The sequence below is a fragment of the Tursiops truncatus genome, chromosome 3, assembly GCF_011762595.2.
Source record: "Tursiops truncatus isolate mTurTru1 chromosome 3, mTurTru1.mat.Y, whole genome shotgun sequence".
Lineage (NCBI taxonomy): Eukaryota > Metazoa > Chordata > Mammalia > Artiodactyla > Delphinidae > Tursiops > Tursiops truncatus.
The window spans coordinates 108579656-108599333 of NC_047036.1; the positions used below are offsets into that span (position 1 = coordinate 108579656).

At 36.3% G+C, this 19678-nt stretch overlaps 1 protein-coding gene across 11 annotated transcripts in view; it reads right to left on the bottom strand.

The window, feature by feature from the left end:
• The window catches only part of RAPGEF6 (Rap guanine nucleotide exchange factor 6), a 220270-nt gene that overhangs the window by 130229 nt on the left and 70363 nt on the right, over window positions 1-19678 (bottom strand). For 10 of the 11 annotated variants that reach the window (XM_033853135.2, XM_033853132.2, XM_033853129.2 and 7 more), the window contains one exon: window positions 7863-8006. In XM_033853135.2, the coding sequence (XP_033709026.1) occupies window positions 7863-8006 (144 nt within the window). Of the gene's footprint in view, window positions 1-7862; window positions 8007-19678 lie in introns of those variants that run through there. The other variant, XM_033853136.2, reaches the window with a different exon arrangement.

Consider the following 19678-nt stretch of genomic DNA (forward strand, 5'->3'; position numbering starts at 1 on the left):
TTTGTTGAGACGTGGATGGACCTAGAGACTGTCATACAGAGTGAATTAAGTCAGAAAGAGGAAAACAAATATCGTATATTAACGCATGTATGTGAAACCTACAAAAATGGTACAGATGAACTGGTTTGGAGGGCAGAAGTTGCGACACACACGTAGAGAACAAACGTATGGACACCAAGGGGAGAAAACTGTGGTGGGGTGGGGATGGTGGTGTGCTGAATTGGGCAATTGGGATTGACATGTATACACTGATGTTTATAAAACTGAAGACTAATAAGAACCTGCAGTATAAAAAAACAAACAAAATAACTACTACTAAACTTTCTTTGGGTTATTTGTATGGAAATATGTTAATATAAATGTTTCAAACATTACATGAAATTTCTAAAAATCTTATATGTTCTGGTATAATGTTATAAGTCATAATTCTAGGTATTACTTTAAAATGTATAACTCAGAAATAACTAAATTTCCTTGTCAATTGCATTATTATGAACTTTCATCCAATCTTTAACCGTGGTCATTTTTAAGTCTTTTGTCATTTACAGACAGCTCCAGGTGTACTCAGATGCTTTAGCAAAAATGTTCCTATAAAAGGGTTTCATCTTCAAGGAATTCATGGAAAAGACTGACAAGTACAGGTTTCTGGTAACTGACCATACTGCTGAACTGAATGAATAAGCATTTTCAGAACTCTAATGGAAAACTGATGAATCCATAAAAGTGCTAACAAAAGACCAAGATGAAAAAAAATTAATTACATGGGACTGAGTCAACTGATGAGGATGATTATAATCTTTGTGACTTTCTCTTTGAATTAAAACAAAAACCCCACAAGGATTCAGAGGCAAAAAATATACAAATCAATTTTCACTGCAAACTAAAGGAGCTGTTACAGTAGAGGATTACTGGACTGAATGTCAATATTATGATATAGTATGAGTGTGTTTCGTGTTTGGTAATTGCAGTGATTGTTGCCTTTGTTGTGGTCATCCATTTACAATGCTTGGTGTCAGTTTATCTCTTGTAAAAATAAAATACAGTGTGTGTGTGGAAAAAAACAAAGACTTCTGAAGAAAAAGCTCATGTTTCTTCCGTTGTCACGAAAGTTATTTATTTCATCATCTTCTTTTTCAATATTTGCATGTGAAAACGTACCTTTAACACTTGGATATATTTCTGCGTTGGCACACAGTAGGTATCACTGACCCACACTTCAAAGGAAGAACTGACATATTTTTATTTCTTTTGTATACCTTACCGCATAAGAGAAAAAAAGCTGCCAATGAGTCTATTTCCCTGGGTTCTCAGGACTCAGATATATACATATATCATTCAAGCAACAAAAAAACTAAGAAAATCCACAAGTATGTCTAAAAAGATACATTAAGAAAATTCTTTTACACCATTTAAACAAAAACAAATCCTGCACTGGTAAGAGTAATTCTACCCAACTCAACATAGCAGAAGCATAGATATATTTACCTGCCCCAGATTTTACATGTAGAGCCACAAGTGCTGATATTATCAAAAATATATGTAGGAGACCTTCAAGATGGAGGAGAAGATGTGGAGATCACCTCCCTCCCCACAAACACATGAGAAATACATCTACATATGGAACAACTACAGAACACCTACTGAATGAAGGCAGAAGACCTGAGACTTCCCAAAAGATATATATATTTTTTTCCTTTTTCTCTTTTTGTGAGCGTGTATGTTTATGCTTCTTTATGTGATTTTTCTCTGTATAGCTTTGCGTTTGCCATTTGTCCCAGGGTTCCGTCTGTCCATCCTTTTTTTAGTATAGTTTTTAGCGCTTGCTATCATTGTTGGATTTCTTTTTCAGTTTGGTTGCTCTCTTCTTTCCTTCCTTCTTTTTTCTTTAATTACTTTAAAATTTTTATTTTAATAACTTAATTTTATTTTATTCTTTTCTTTCTTTCTTTCTATTTTTCTCCCTTTTCTTCTGAGCCATGTGGCTGACAGGGTCTTGGTGCTGCAGCCAGGTGTCAGGCCTGTGCCTCTGAGGCGGGAGAGCCGAGTTCAGGACATTGGTCCAGCAGAGACCTCCCGGCTCCACGTAATGTCAAATGGAGAAAGCTCTCCCAGAGTACTCCATCTCAACGCGAAGACCCAGCTCCACTCAACCACCAGCAAGCTACAGTGCTGGACACCCTATGCCAAACATCTAGCAAGACAGGAACACAACCCCACCCATTAGCAGAGAGGCTGCCTAAAATCATAATAAGGCAACAGACACCCCAAAACACACCACCAGACGTGGACCTGCCCACCAGAAAAACAAGATCTGGCCTCAACCACCAGAAAACAGGCACTAGTCCCCTCCACCAGGAAGCCTACGCAACCCACTGAACCAACTTTAGCCACTGGGGACAGACACCAAAAACAACGGGAACTAAGAACCTGCAGCCTGCAAAAAGGAGAACCCAAACACAGTAAGATAAGCAAAATGAGAAGACAGAAAAACACACAGCAGATGAAGGAGCAAAAAACCCACCAGACCTCACAAATGAAGAGGAAATAGGCAGTCTACCTGAAAAAGAATTCAGAATAATGACAGTAAAGGTGACCCAAAATCTTGGAAATAGAGAAAATGCAAGAAACATTTAACAAGGACCTAGAAGAACTAAAGATGAAACAAGCAACGATGAACAACACACTAAATGAAATTAAAAATACTCTAGATGGAATCAATAGCAGAATAACTGAGGCAGAAGAACGGATAAGTGACCTGGAAGATAAAACAGTAGAAATAACTACCACAGAGCAGAATAAAGAAAAAACAATGAAAAGAATTGAGGACAGTCTCAGAGACCTTGGGGACAACATTAAACGCAACAACATTCAAATTATAGGGGTCCCAGAAGAAGAAGAGAAAAAGAAAGGGACTGAGAAAATTTGAAGAGATTATAGTTGAAAACTTCCCTAACATGGGAAAGAAAAGAGTCAATCAAGTCCAGGAAGCACAGAGAGTCCCATACAAGATAAATCCAAAGAAAAACACACCAAGACACACATTAATCAAACTATCAAAAATTAAATGAAAAGAAAAATATTAAAAGCAGCAAGGGAAAAACAAAAAATAACATATAAGGGAATCCCCATAAGTTTAACAGCTGATCTTTCAGCAGAAACTGCAAGCCAGAAGGGAGTGGCAGGGCATATCTAAAGTGATGAAAGGGAAAAACCTACAACCAAGATTACTCTACCCAGCAAGGATCTCATTCAGATTCGAAGGAGAAATTAAAACCTTTACAGACAATCAAAAGCTAAGAGATTTCAGTACCACCAAACCAGCTTTACAATAAATGCTAACGGAACTTCTCTAGGCAGGAAACACAAGAGAAGAAAAACACCTACAATAACAAACCCAAACAATTTAGAAAATGGTAAAAGGAACATACAGATTGATAACTACCGTAAATGTAAATGGATTAAATGCTCCAAACCAAAAGACACAGACTGGTTGAATGGACACAGAAACAAGACCCGTATATATGCTGCCTACAAGAGACCCACTTCAGACCTAGGGACACATACAGACCAAAAATGAGGGAATGCAAAAAGATAGTCCATGCAAATGGAAATCAAAAAAAGATGGAGTAGCAATTCTCATATCAGACAAAATAGACTTTAAAATCAAGACTAGTACAAGAGAAAAGGAGGACACTAGATAATGATCAATCCAAGAAGAAGATACAACAATTGTAAATTTTTATGCTCCCAACATAGGAGCACCTCAATACATAAGGCAAATGCTAACAGCCATAAAAGGGGAAATCGACAGTAACAATCATAGTAGGGGATTTAACACCCCACTTTCACCAATGGACAGATCATCCAAAAGGAAAATAAATAAGGAAACACAAGCTTTAAATGATACATTAAGCAAGATGGACTTAACTGATATTTATAGGACATTCCATCCAAATACAACAGAATACACTTTCTTCTCAAGTGCTCATGGAACATTCTCCAGGATAGATCATATCTTGGGTCACAAATCAAGCCTTGCTAAATTTAAGAAAATTGAAATCGTATCAAGTATCTTTTCCGACCACAACGCTATAAGACTAGATGTCACCTGAAAGAAAAAATGTGTAAAAACTATAAACACATGGAGGCTACACAATACACTAAATAACCAAGAGATCACTGAAGGAATCAGGAGGAAATAAAAAAATACCTAGAAACAAATGACAATGAAAACACGACAACCCAAAACTTATGGGATGCAGCAAAAGCAGTTCTAAGAGGGAAGTTTAGAGCAATACAATCCTATCTCAAGAAACATCTCAAATAAACAACCTAACCTTACACCTAAAGCAATTAGAGAAAGAAGAACAATAAAACCCCAAAGTTAGCAGAAAGAGAGAAATCATAAAGATCAGATCAGAAATAAATGAAAAATAAATGAAGGAAACAACAGCAGGGATCAATAAAACTAAAAGCAGGATCTTTGAGAAGATAAACAAAATTGATAAACCATTAGCCAGACTCATCAAGAAAAAAAGGCAGAAAATCAAATCAACAGAATTAGCAATGAAAAAGGAGAAGTAACAACGGACACTGCAGGAATACAGAAGATCATGAGAGATTACTACAAGGAACTATATGCCAATAAAATGGACAACCTGGAAGAAATGGACAAATTCTTAGAAAAGCACAACCTTCTGAGAATGAACCAAGAGAAACAAAATATAAGCAGACCAATCACAAGCACTGAAATTGAGACTGTAATTAAAAATCTACCAAAAAACAAAAGCCCAGAACCAGATGACTTCACAGGCGAATTCTATCAAATATTTAGAGACAAGTTAACAACCATCTTTCTCAAACTCCTCCAAAATATAGCAGAGCGAGGAACACTCCCAAACTCATGCTACAAGGCCACCATCACCCTGATAGACCAGCCAGAGAAAGATGTCACAAAGAAAACCACAGGCCAATATCACTGATGAACACAGACGTAAAAATCCTCAACAAAATACTAGCAAACAGAATCCAACAGCACATTAAAAGAATCATACACCATGATCAACTGGGGTTTATCCCAGAATACAAGGATTCTTCAATATATGCAAATCAATCAATGTGATACACCACAGTAACAAATTGAAGGAGAAAAACCATATGATCATCTCAATAAATGCAGAAAAAGATTTTGACAAAATTCTACACCCATTTATGATAAAAACCATCCAGAAAGCAGGTATAGAGGGAACTTACCTCAACATAATAAAGGCCATATATGACAAACCCACAGCCAACATCGTCCTCAATGGTGAAAAACTGAAACTATTGTCTCTAAGATCAGGAACAAGACAAGGTTTTCCACTCTCACCACTATTATTCAACATACGTTTGGAAGTTTTAGCCACAGCAATCAGAGAAGAAAAAGAAATAAAGGAATCCAAATTGGAAAAGAAGTAGTAAAGCTGTCACTGTTTGCAGATGACATGATACTATACACAGAGAATCCTAAAGATGGTACCAGAAAACTACTAGAGCTTATCAATGAATCTGGTAAAGTAGCAGGAGGCAAAATTAATTCACAGAAATCTCTGTCATTCCTATACACTAATGATGAAAAATCTGAAACAGAAATTAAGGAAACACTCCCATTTAACACTGCAACAAAAAGAATAAAATATCTAGGAATAAACCTACCTAAGGAGAAAAAAGACCTGCATGCAGAAAACTATATGATACTGATAAAAGAAATTAAAGATGATACAAACAGATGGAGAGATATAACATGTTCTTGGTTTGGAGGAATCAACATTGTGAAAAGGACTATACTACCCAAAGCAATCTACAGATTCAATGCAATCCCTATCAAACTACCAATGGCATTTTTCACAGTACTAGAACAAAAAATTTTAGTTTGTATGGAAACACAAAAGACCCCGAGCAGCCAAAGCAATCTTGAGAATGAAAAATGGAGCTGGAGGAATCAGGCTCCTGGACTTCAGACTATACTACAAAGCTACAGTAATCAAAACAGTATGGCACTGGCACAAAAACAGAAATATAGATCAATGGAACAGGATAGAAATCCCAGAGATAAACCGATGCACATATGATTGCCTTATCTTTGATAAAGGATGCATGAATATATACAATGGAGAAAAGACAGCCTTTTCAATAAGTGGTGCTGGGAAAACTGGACAGCTACATGTAAAAGAATGAAATCAGAACACTCCCTAACAACATACACAAAAATAAACTCAAAATGGATTAAAGGCCTAACTGTAAGGCCAGACACTCTAAAACTCTTAGAGGAACACAGAGGCAAAACACTCTATGACATAAATCACAGCAAGATTCTTTTTGACCCACCTCCTAGAGAAATGGAAATAGAAACAAAAATAAACAAATGGGACCTAATGAAACTTAAAAGCTTTTGCACAGAAAAGGAAAACATAAACAAGACGAAAAGACCCTCAGAATGGGAGAAAATATTTGCAAATGAAGCAACTGACAAAGGATTAATCTCCACAATTTACAAGCAGCTTAATATCAAGAAAACAAACAACCCAATCTAAAAATGGGCAGAAGATCTAAATAGACATTTCTCCAAAGAAGATATACACAGATTGCCAACAAACACATGAAAGGATGCTCAACATCACTAATCATTAGAGAAATGCAAATCAAAACTAAATGAGGTATCACCTCACACCAGTCAGAATGGCCATCATCAAAAAATCTACAAACAATAAATGCCGTAGAGGGTGTGGAGAGAAGGGAACCCTCTTGCACTGTTGGTGGAATATAAATTGATACAGTCACTATGGAGAACAGTACAGAGGTTCCTTAAAACACTAAGAATAGAACTACCATATGACCCAGCAATTCCACTACTGGGCATACACCCTGAGAAAACCATAATTCAAAAAGAGTCATGTACCACAATGTTCACCGCAGCTCTATTTACAATGGCCAGGTCATGGAAGCAACCTAAGTGTCCATCAACAGATGAATGGATAAAGAAGATGTGGCACATATATACAATGGAATATTACTCAGCCATAAAAAGAAACAAAATTGAGGCATTGGGGCTTCCCTGGTGGCGCAGTGGTTGAGAGTCCGCCTGCCGATGCAGGGGATGTGGGTTCGTGCCCCGGTCCGGGAAGATCCCACATGCAACAGAGCGGCTAGGCCCGTGAGCCATGGCTGCTGAGCCTGCATGTCCGGAACCTGTGCTCCGCAATGTGAGAGGCCACAACAGTGAGAGGCCCACGTACCACAAAAAAAAAAAAAAAAGAAATAGAATTGAGTCATTTGTAGTGAGGTGGATGGACCTAGAGTCTTATACAGAGTGAAGTAAGTCAGAAAAAGAAAAACAAATACTGTATGCTAACACATATATATGGAATGTTAAAAAAAAAAAGGTTCTGAAGAACCTAGGGGTAGGACAGGAATAAAGACACAGACATACAGAATGGACTTGAAGACACGGTGAGGGGAAAGGGTATGCTGGGATGAAGTGAGAGAGTGGCATGGACATATATACAACACCAAATGTAAAACAGATAGCTAGTGGGAAGCAGCCACATAGCACAGGGAGATCAACTCAGTGCTTTGTGACCACCTAGCGGGGTGGGATAAAGCAGAAGGGTGGGATAAAGCAGATGGGAGGGAGAATCAAGAGGGAGGAGATACGGGGATATAAGTATATGTATAGCTGATTTACTTTGTTATAAAGCAGAAACTAACACCCCGCTGTAAAGCAATTACACTCCAATAAAGATGTTAAAATATATATATATGTAAATTAAGTATACTGCATATGAACTAAGAAATACCCATGAAATGTTCCTAAATATACTCACAGAAAGATAGCTGTTAATGTCCACATCATCAGTAATAGTTTGACGTTCTCCTTTACAGTTAATTTTCCGAAACCTTCGTCGAGACTGTCTGGCAGGAATTTCTCTTTGTAGAATACTATCTTCATTATCTTTGGAATTCTCTACCTGAAACACATGTTCGCATTCCTGATTAAACATCCAATTTTTCCATATCACTGACAATCTATGAAGTTTTAACAGGCGCATAAGGCTTCATTTACTACTTGCATGAAACTGCCTGAAGGAAACAGTCTGTATAGGACAATGCTCATGACTTCAAAAAGACTAAAGGTGACGTTATTATAAAGATCTGGAGACCACAGTTTCCTTCCAGGAAATAGTCTCTCTTGCTCACATAAACATACATCCTCTAAGTAAAGTCATTTACCAGAAATGAAGGCTGTTAACTACACCTACACATTCAATAATTACAACTTCCGAGTTAGTCTAATTACAAACTGCCTGATTATACACATATTTTATTTAGCAAACAATCATGGTTATGACTTCAGTGAATTCCTAAACAGTGAAACAGAAATGTTTTATGCATTATTCTTTGATGTCCACCTTAATGTGTGAAAATAGTCAAGAATAAATAAGGCTGGCATCTTCTAAGGAAGAAGGGGAAACTAACATTTATTGAGGGCTTATAATAGGACAGCATGGATATATATTATACTATTTAGTTTACACAACAGCCCTGTAATCAGGTATTACTATTTCTAGTTTATACGTGAACAAAGTAAAATCCAAAAAGATCAGCGACTTTTCAGTCTCACAACAATGATACTTATTAAAGGTGACCTGGCATACAGGCCTGTTTCCAAGACTTACGCTACTGATACAAGACTGCATTGCCAGGGGAGGTGGGGAGCGGGAGGAAAGAAATAGGTGAGGGAGATTAACAGGTACAAACTTCCAGCTGTAAAATAAATGAGTCATAGATATGAAATATACAGCATGAGGAATATAGTCAATAGTTATATAATATCAATATCTTTGTATGATGACAGATGGTAAATGGACTTATTGTGGTGATCATTTTGAAATGTACAGAAATACCAAATCACTACTTTGGGTAAAAGGAACCAACATAGTGTTCTGGGTCAATTATAGTTCAAAAACAAAGAAACTTATAGAAAAAGAGATCAGATTTATGGTTCCCAGAGGTGGGGGCTGAGGGGAGCAGGAATTGGATGAAGGCAGTCAGAAGGTACAAACTTCCAGTTATAAGACAAATAAGTACTAGGGATGTAATGTCAACATGATAAATATAATTAACAATGTCATATGTTATATATGAAAGTTGTTAAGAGAGCAAATCCTAAGCGTTCTCATCGCAAGAAAAATAAGTTTTTTCTATTTCTTTAATTTTCTATCTATATGAGATGATTGTTGGTCACTAAACTTACTGTGATTTATCACTTCACGATGTATGTAAGTCAAACCATTATGCCTTAAACTGATACAGTGCTGTATGTAAATTATATCTCAGTAAAACTAGAAAAAAAAGGACTACCTTTCCCATCTAATGACAGAGTATAGCATAATTTTTAGAAATTACTTTTACAAAGGAATATTGACATGCTCTAAAGTAGAGTTTATAATTAACCTCACATCCAATAAATAACAAATGGTAATTTCAGCTTTTTCCCTCAACTACTTTTCCTGCTAATGTCATATCTCTTGCTGATATCAAAAATTTCCTAGTCATCCAAGTATGAAATTCCAACATTTCCAATTCCCCAGCTTGTCTTCCACATCTTATCTTCAATCATTTCTTAGAACCTGTCAAATCTTTGTTTAGAAATCCCTTTCACAATGCCTTTTCTTTCATTCCCACTACCACCATTCTTTATTCAAGTCTTAATCACTTCAGTCCTGAACTTGCTGCTTCTGTCATGTTCCTCTCCAATTCCATCCGGCATGGTCAGATAAATCATCATTATGTCAGGTCTCCTGTTCAAAATGCTACAATGGACCTCTAATGGTTACCAAATAAATTTCAAACTACTATATTTGATATTCCAAGTCATACATACTCCATTCCCAAAATATTTTTATCTCTTTATCTTATACATGGAAGCCTGGAAAAACTGCTCCCGTATCCTCCTCCCCACAAAAAATCCTCTCACATAAAAGCTCTAATGAGATATGCACAATTTCCTGATGATTTCTCAGAAAGAGGTGATGTCTAAGCTGTTCTGTAGGTTTGAGAGTTCAAGAGTAAGTGGCAGCCAAGTCAATGTGACTATTCATGGGTCCCTATACATAAATAACTTACATTCTGCTAAGTAACTTTACTTATTTACTCAATTTCTGTTATCCTATCCATGTTATCTTCGTATGCTGAAACACTACCAATCATTTAAGACACATCTCAACTGCCATCTCTTCCGTAACCACAAGAGACATTCCTTTTAACTGCTTTACTGTGTGCACACAACCTGGACTTCTCATAAACAGGACTGCCTTCAGGCCTTTACATACATATGCGTTATTTCTGCCTAAAAGCCCATGCCTCCTTTGCTAACATCTCAGCATCCTACACATACCTCATGACCCAGTTCAAACAACCCTACCTCTGCCTCAAGAGGTAGGTGCTACCCCTTCTATAGCACTAAGCATACTGGCCATAATTATTAGATAAGCCTACCTCACTACAAGCTACCTAGTATAGGAAGTGCATTGTATTTACATTCATCTTTGTCCACTTACTCAAAACATTTGCCAAAGTGGGCATTACATTAAATTCTTTCTTTCTCCCCAAATGTCTTAAGCCCTTGGATGTATGTATAAGATACTCAAGAAATATACAGGCAGGCAGAATAAGTTACTGAATACTACTCTTCTGAAAAGTAAAATCCAGAAGAGACAGGGGCTTGATTTCCAACTTAAAACTACAGAATTTTGTATAGGTAGCAAATACATGTTACCTCCTTGAGATTCAATTTCCTTTTCTAAAAATGGGAGAACCATTGTATTTTCTAAATCACTATACTAGGCCAAGTACCAGAAACTATTACTTATGTCCTTTAAGGCTCCCAACATAGCTACTCTTTCTGTATTAACGGTTGGTGCAGAGTCTCATAAAACTTAAGTATTTCACAGAAGTGTGTGAGTAACAATTCAAAAACCAAGTGTGGGGACTTCCCTGGTGGCCCAGTGGCTAAGACTCTGCACTCTCAAAGCAGGGGGCCCAGGTTCAATCCTTGGTTGGGGAACTAGATCCCGCATGCAAGCCGCAACTAAACATCCCACATGCTGCAGCAAAGATCCCACCTGCCACAACTAAGACCCAGTGCAGCCAAAAATAAATAAATGAATGAATGAATATTTAAAAAAACACCAAGTGTGACTAAGAAGTTCATCTCCTTCATACTGCCCTATCCCACAGGATGAACTAGATTATTTACTTTAGGTAAAATTCCAGTATCATATCCATATTCTTAGATCCTTCAATAGCTACCATTTATTGAGCAAAAGCAGAAATTTAAACAATAAATGTTTTTCAAAATAGAAACAGTAGTAAATTAAATTTAGGAAAGGAGTTTCTAGCCTTAAAAATGTGGGGAAAAGTACCAAATGAAAGGAAAAACCAAACAATGGAAAAAGGATTAAGCACCCTTAGTAAAGCTCCCGCTGATTACAACTGAAATGTGAGTTTTAAAAATAAAAACTCATAAACACATACTGAAATGGCAGAAAAATAAGGAATCCAAATGCAAAGAAAGAAGTGAAAACAAAATGCCAGGAAGTAGGCTAGCAACAAAGCCCCAATCTAGCAGATGATTTCTCAACTTTAGAGACAAGACTTTCCACTTTGATGGTTGTAGGGAACGAGAGAGAGAGGAAATAAAATAGAGAATCCAACAAAGGCAGGGAATCCAAAGGAGACTTACTCATTCCAAAGAGCTACACCCTCACTGCAAGCTTTAAGCCCATCCTGCAGAAGGGAGAGGAAGAAAACTTGCTTAGCACTGAGAAAAGGACTGCTGGGGGTGGAGGGAATTCAAAACAGAAGCCATCCTTCATGCAGGTCTGTAGTTTTAATTCATAGTACCTTAAGCACATAAAAAAATTTAAAGAAGTTCAGGACTAAAAACATACATGCAACTGGCAAAAACAAATCTAAAACCTCTCTGGTAAGAATGCAACTTTAACCCAAACCTCAAGGAATTCCCACACCCACAGTTCAACACATATGAAGTCATGTACAAATATAAAAAAAAAAAAAAAAAAACCCAAAACAAAAAACAAAAAACCCCAACAACAACAAAACCCAATCACGAGAGACATAATGAGCAATAATGGACAGAAAAACGGTAGCAGAATCACACCTGCAAGTATACCAATATTGGAAGTATCAGAAAATATAAAGCTATTAAAAAAAAAAAACTTTAAACAAAAAGAAACTTGAAAATGAGCCAGAGATTATAAATAGCAACCAAACAGGTAAGGATTCACCAGGACAAAAAAAAAAAAAAAATCCTCCCCAAGTGCCCTCCCTCCCCACTGCCAAGCTAGCAAATAGACAGTAACAAGAAAGAGCCATCTACCTTCGAAAGAGGGATGAGAACATGGAAATATATCCTGTCTGAAACACAAGAGCACAGAGAAGGCCTAAAACTGAGGGTGGAACAGGAACACTTAGAAAAATCTTCCAAAAAACCAGTCCCACCCCTAAGCACAAAGTAACACTAGAGGAATTTGATAGTGTGCTGAAGCTAACAATAACAACAAAAACCCAAACCTAACTCAATTCTAGCAGAAGAGGTGTGTTCATCTCCAGGCCTAAACACTGTCTACCCTCTGTCTTTATTGCTCTACATACAGTATCTAGTATCAAATACAAAATAACGACTCACATAAAAATGAAAGGATTAAAAAAAAAAAACCCAATCCACTGCCAAGAGACAAAGCAATCAACAGAGCAATCCCTGAAAATTAAGAGATGACCCAGATGAATATCAGACAGAATTTAAAACAACTATAATATGGTAATGGTTCAGTGGAAAAGGTGGACAATATAACTAGACAGATGGAGCAGACATAAGAAAAGTATTACAGAAAAGTGAAAATGTCAGAAACAAAAAACATGGTACTAAAGATGAAGAATGCCTTTGATGAGCTCATCATTAGACTGGATACAATCAAGTTAAGAATCAATGAACTTAAACATAGGTCAACAGAAATTACCCAAAATGAAAGACGCGCAGGGAGAGAGGAAGAGAGAGAAAGTAAAAAAGAAAAATGAAGGAATTAAATGGTGTATTAAGATATAACTAAAAAGAGGATTAGTGAATTGGGAAAACAGAGCTAAAAAAAATAAGAGTATGTACCACAAAGTCAGGATAAGATGAAAAACAAGAAAAAAATCTTAAGAAATATAGAGAATAGGACTTCCCTGGTGGTGCACTGGTTAAGAATCCGCCTGCCAATGCAGGGGACATGGGTTTGAGCCCTGGTCTGGGAAGATTCCACATGCCTTGGAGCAACTAAGCCCACGTGCCCCAACTACTGAGACTGCGTTCTAGAGCCCGCAAGCCACAACTACTGAATCCCACGTGCCTAGAGCCCACGCTCCGCAACGAGAAGCCACCGCAATGAGGCCCATGTACCACAATGAAGAGTAGCCCCGCTCACCACAACTAGAGAAAGTCGACGCACAGCAACGAAGACCCAACACAGCCCCCAAAAATAAAATAAATAAATTTATTAAGAAAAAAGAAATGTAGAGAATAAGCTGAAAATATTTAACATATATTTAAACAAAGTTCAAGAAAATGATAATAGAAAAATGAAGACAATGTCCAAAGAGAAAATGAGATTTTTTTAGTTAAATAAAAAAAAAAGACAGCCCAAAACTCTCCAACAAATCCAAATCAGGATACTTAAAAACTACAACTACAAATCCACACAGAAAAGATAAACAGAAGACTTTCAACGCAGCCAGAAGGAAACGATAGATCAGCTATAAAGGAAGGGCATTAAATTAATAACTGACTTCTCAAAAAACAACATGCCACAAAACAGAATGTACTGACTGCTGAGAAAAAAAAGGATTTTTCTCCTAAAATTGCATTCATAGCAAAACAATCCTTAAGAATAATACAAAATAAAGCTATTTTCAGGCAAAATTAAGAAAAAGAACAATACACCCAGTTGAAATGTTTACCAACAAAACCCCTTTATTAAAGAAAAATTTAAAGAGTGTGCCTCAGATATAACACAAATGGTCTCATAAGTAAGGTCTCAAATCCAAGAAATAACTAAAAGCAAAGAAATGCTAAATACATGGTTAAATCTGAGCAAATAACAACTGTATAAAATAATAAAGTAAGAGAAAATTTGTGGAATAAGTAAGTAGAACTAAAATACTGGTCAACAGCAATTACATTTGGATGTAGTGGCCAGCATTAAACTTTTATCAACTTTACTACTTATTAACTTGTGTTACTTTTAAGTAACCTGGAATTAGCAAGAAAAGAATAGACCAAATACAGTATCTAAGGAAGTACTGGGGGAGGGAGTTGAGAGTGGAAAAAAAGAACTTACTATATTATATAGAGAGAGTAAAAATAACAAGAGGAAAAAAAGTAGAGTATATACAAAGCACATAAAAGTAAATTCAAAAAGTAAAAGTAAATCCAAACCTGTCAGAAACCACAAAGAATGTAAACGGAAGAATCTTCTCAGGTTAAAAAAAAATCTTATACCAAATGCAGAAAAAGAGTTAGTTAACAGCCTCCAAGTACTGAGGCCCACAGAATCCAGATACAAAGATGACAAAAGAGTACTAGAAATTAAATTACGAGCTAACATCTCACTAAGAAATAATGAATGCAAGAATCCTAAACTCAATTATCAAATTAAGCCTAGAAACTCAGAAAAATATAACAAATAACTCAGGCTGAGCATTTACTGGGAATGTAACGGTAGTTTAATATTATAAAAATCTATAAATATAAATCAAATTAAGAGACCAAAGGAGAAAAGGGCACAGATCTCTGTAACAAAGGCAGAAAAAGTTTTTAATCAATTTCAGTAACCTTTCCTGATAAAAAATTTTAACACTACTTTTTGATACTCAAGATACCGTTTTAAGTTAATGAACTTCTGAGAGACTCCCAATAGTTTTTTGATATTTCTTTGCTTTCTGACACAAGAAATCCTAGTCTAATACATTTCCTGCTCCACATGTGATGTAAGCTATTATATTATGGAGGTTTATATTGTTTTAGTGGGGAAATACTATTTACTCACCATCTGGGCTCTTATAAACACTAGTAATCACTAAAACTACTTTTTTGTTGCTGCTTTTGCAATGAATAGCCCTAAGAAATACATTTTTTTCATAAAGTGAACCAACTTGGGAAATATTTTTAAGACAAATGCTGACATATTCTATTCAAATTTTGCACTAGAGTTTTACTTAGTATCTTTTATTTTGCACAACTCTTTTTCTTTTATATTGGGGAAAAATGATTCCTAATGACAATAATATATACATATATTAACTACATTACATTAATTATAATCATTGTAAAATAAATTTAATTACATCCAATTAAATTAAATGTATCTTAATAACAAAAGATTTCTCTTTATACACTTAGGTTATCTATACACATGTATGTTTTATATACATATATAATAGCTTTAACAGTATCAACATTACCACCAACATCCTGATACTACATAATCGGTTCCTAATGATTTATGTATATAAGATTATATATGTAAGTATATATTATTATCATCACATAAGTTACATACATGTAAGTATATGTAATGTGTCTCCACACACACACACACATATCTACATAAAACTTTTTAAATACTGTCATTACTACTAAAAATGAAACTACTGACCATTTCTGTCCTCATGAGATACTCCATTAAAAATGCAAAGACAAAATATTGCCTTTTAAAGTCACCAGAGGGCTCCCCCGGTGGCGCGCTGGTTAAGAATCTGCCTGCCAATGCAGGGAACATGGATTCGATCCCTGGTCCAGGAAGATCCCACATGCCGCGAAGCAACTAAGCTCATGCGCCACAACTACTGAGCCTGCACTCTAGAGCCTGAGAGCCACAACTACTGAGCCATGAGCCACAACTACTGAAGCCCGCACACCTAGAGCCTGTACTCCACAACAAGAGAAGCCACCACACTGCAACGAAGACCCAACGCAGCCAAAAAATAAATAAAAAATTAAAAAAAAATTGTTCTTAAAGTCACCAGAAATAAAAACTCCTGGGAATTAAACCAACAATTTTTTTTTTTTTTTTGCGGTACGCGGTCCTCTCACCGTTGTGGCCTCTCCCGTAGCGGAGCACAGGCTCCGGATGCGCATGCTCAGCGGCCATGGCTAACGGGCGGCCATGGCTCACGGGCCCAGCCGCTCCGCGGCATGTGGGATCTTCCCGGACTGGGGCACAAACCCGTGTCCCCTGCATCGGCAGGCGGACTCTCAACCACTGCGCCACCAGGGAAGCCCCTAAACCAACAATTTTACATATAATAAATTCACTTTTTTTTAAAGAGATATTTTTCTCCTTTTTGAATTATTTTAAGTATTTAAAAACTTTACTTGGCTCCACTAAGCAGCTCATCTTTCTCAGGTCTTTTCGGGCTCTTCTTGATTTTTTACTATTCCAAATGTATTAGGCACAAAACAACCACCATTCTGATGGTATTTTTCATTGAAATCTCATTGAATTCACAAGATAATCTAAGGAAAATGAATACCTTTATGATGATGACTCCTTAGTTGAGAACACGGTATCTCATTTTTTGTTCAAGCTGCATTTTATATTTTTGCAGAGCATTTAAAAACAATGTCTTTGCAAATTTGTTAAGTTTATGCTAAAGTATTTTACGTAGTTATTGTAAATATATTCTCTTATATGACATTTATTTAGGTCACAGGTCAATTTCTTGATCTCCATAAGAAAATCTGCTGGGATTTTCATGGGGATTACACTTAATTTTTCATCAATTTGGAGACAATTTACATCTTAAAAATATTGATTCTTTCAACTGATCTAGAGCTGAGGAAGAGTTCAAAAATTTTTTATGGTTTTCTGTGTAGGGAGTCTCCTATAACTTTTGTTAGATTTATTCTGATGTATATGGATGTTTTTGACATTTATAAATGGTTTTCTTACTAAATTCTATTTTTCTAACATTTTGTTGCTCATAAATATAAATACAATTGACCGAGTGACGCTGCTGAAATGATTTCTTATTAATTCTAAAAGTTCACATGTAGTTATTTATGGATTTTCTATATGCAAATCACGTCATTTGTGACAGTTTTATATTTTCATTTCTAATCTATCTTTTTCCCCTTGCCTAAATGCACTATATAGGACTTTTTAGACATTGGGTTTGGAGTGAGCTTTGACATATTCCCTAATGCCAGGAAAAGGTTTTCAATGTTTATTGTAAGGTTTGTGCAGATACCTTTAATAAGATTATGAAAGTTTCCCGCTTTTTCTAGCTTGCTAAAAGTTTTAAAAATCCTCATGAATGGGTTTTGAGTATTATCAAATGCTTTTTTTTGTATCTATAGAGATGATCATTTGACTAATTTCTCTAATTATATTAATATAATGAATCAGGGCTTCCCTGGTGGAGCAGTGGTTGAGAGTCCGCCTGCCAATGCAGGGGATACGGGTTTGATCCTTGGTCTGGGAGGATCCCACATGCCGCAAAGCTACTGAGCCCCTGTGCCACAGCTGCTGAGCCTGTGCTCTGGAGCCCGGAGGCCATGTTTGCTGAGCCCACGTGCCACAACTGCTGAAGCCTGCACGCCTAGAGCCCGTGTTCCCGCGGCGAGAGAGGCCACCGCAATAAGAAGCCCGCGTACTGCAACGAAGAGTAGCCCCCGCTCGCCACAACTAGAGAAAGCCCACGCGCAGCAGCGAAGACCCAACACAGCCAAAAATAAATAAATAAATTTATATTAAAAAATATATATACGATGAATCATACTGATTTTCAAATACTAAAACAATCTTGCAACTATGGAAATAAATTCAACTTTGTCATGATATTTTATCCTATTTATGTATCACTCGGATTTGATTTCCTAATATATGAAGATTTTAAAATCTATTTTCATTTAAAAAATGACCTGTAATACTGCTTTTGGGTAATATCCTTGTTAGGTTTTGCTCTCAAAATTAAACTGGGCTCTTACACAATGTTATATGTCACTGGTATCTCAATAAAAAAAAAATTAAACTGGGCTCATTAAGGGAACATATTCAATTTTTTTTCTGTTTCCAGTTAGACTTTATGTATTTCTTCTTTAAATGTTTGGAAAAATTCACCAGTGAAACCATGTGGGTCTGAATTTCTAAATGGAAGGTCTGTAATTACAGGTTCACTTTCTTTCTATATATTGGATTATGCAGATTTTCTGTTTGTGTGAGGGTGTGTGCCAGTTTTGGTAAGCTGTGTATTTCAAGGAATTTGACTCTCTAAAATCTCAAACTTATTTAAAATTTTCATAATATCCTTTCTTTTGTTACTTTTTTTGAAGTTCATTAGATCCATAGAGTACTGTATCCTTTCTCACTACTGACACTGGTTATGTAGTATCTGTTTCATTCTTGATTATTTTTGGCAGGGATTTATCAATTATATTATCCTTTTCTGAGAACAAACTTTTGCCTTTGCTGATTCTTAAGTTTGCTTGACATGCCACTGATTTTTATATTTATCTTTATTATTGCTTGGCTTCTAATTTCTGTTGGTATAGTTTGCTGCTTTCTAATTTCCTGACGTGGATACTTAACTCATCTAATGTCAGCCTTTCATTCTAACAGCATTAAGGCTTAAATTGCTCAGCAAGAAAGGCTTAAAATGAATTTCATGTTTTGATATGTCACCTTCATTCAGTTCAAAATATTTTCTCATTTTCATAGTGACTCTTCTTTGACAAGTGATTTAACGTATACTCCTGAAAAAGTATTTCAAAAGCTGTATTTTGTTCCAGTTGTGTTTTTGTAATTTTTTAAAAAATTAATTCCATGGTGGTCAAAAACTATAAATTGTAAAATTTTAAATCTTTTCTTTTTTGAGCTTTATGTCCCGCCTATAGTCAACTTTTAAAAATATTCTATGTGCACTTGAAAAGCAGATGTATTCTACTACTGATGAATGTAGTGTTCTCTATATGTCTGTTAGGCAGAGTGCTGTTTCCTTAAACCTCATGAACCAACCTCCGCTAGCTTCAAACTTATCTTCTGCAGCTGTCTCACTTCTTTCAGCCTTCATAGAATTGAAGACCGTTAGGACCTTGCACTAGATTGGGTTTTGGCTTAAGGGATGTCGTGGGTGGTTTGATATTCTAATCCAGACCACTAAAACTTTCACCCGTTGGGCAATAAGGCTGTTTCACTTCCTTACCATTCATGTGTTCATTGTCGTAACACTTTTAATTTCCTTCGAAAACATATCCTTTGCAATCACAACTTGGTTAAGTGTTTGGCACAAGAGTTCTGGCTTTCGGCCTGTCTCAGCTTTCAACATGCCTTCCTCACTAAGCTTAATCATTTCTAGCTTTTGATTTAAATTGAGAGATGTGCAACTCTTCCTTTCACTTGAGCACTTAGAGGCCGCTGTAGAGTAATTGACTAGCCTAATTTCAATACTGTTGTGTCTCAGGGAATAGGGAAGCCTGGGGATAGGAAGAGAGATGGGGGAGCAGCCAGTCAGTGGAGCAGTCAAAACACATAGAACATTTACCGACCATCTTATATGGGTGTGGTTCATGATGCATCAA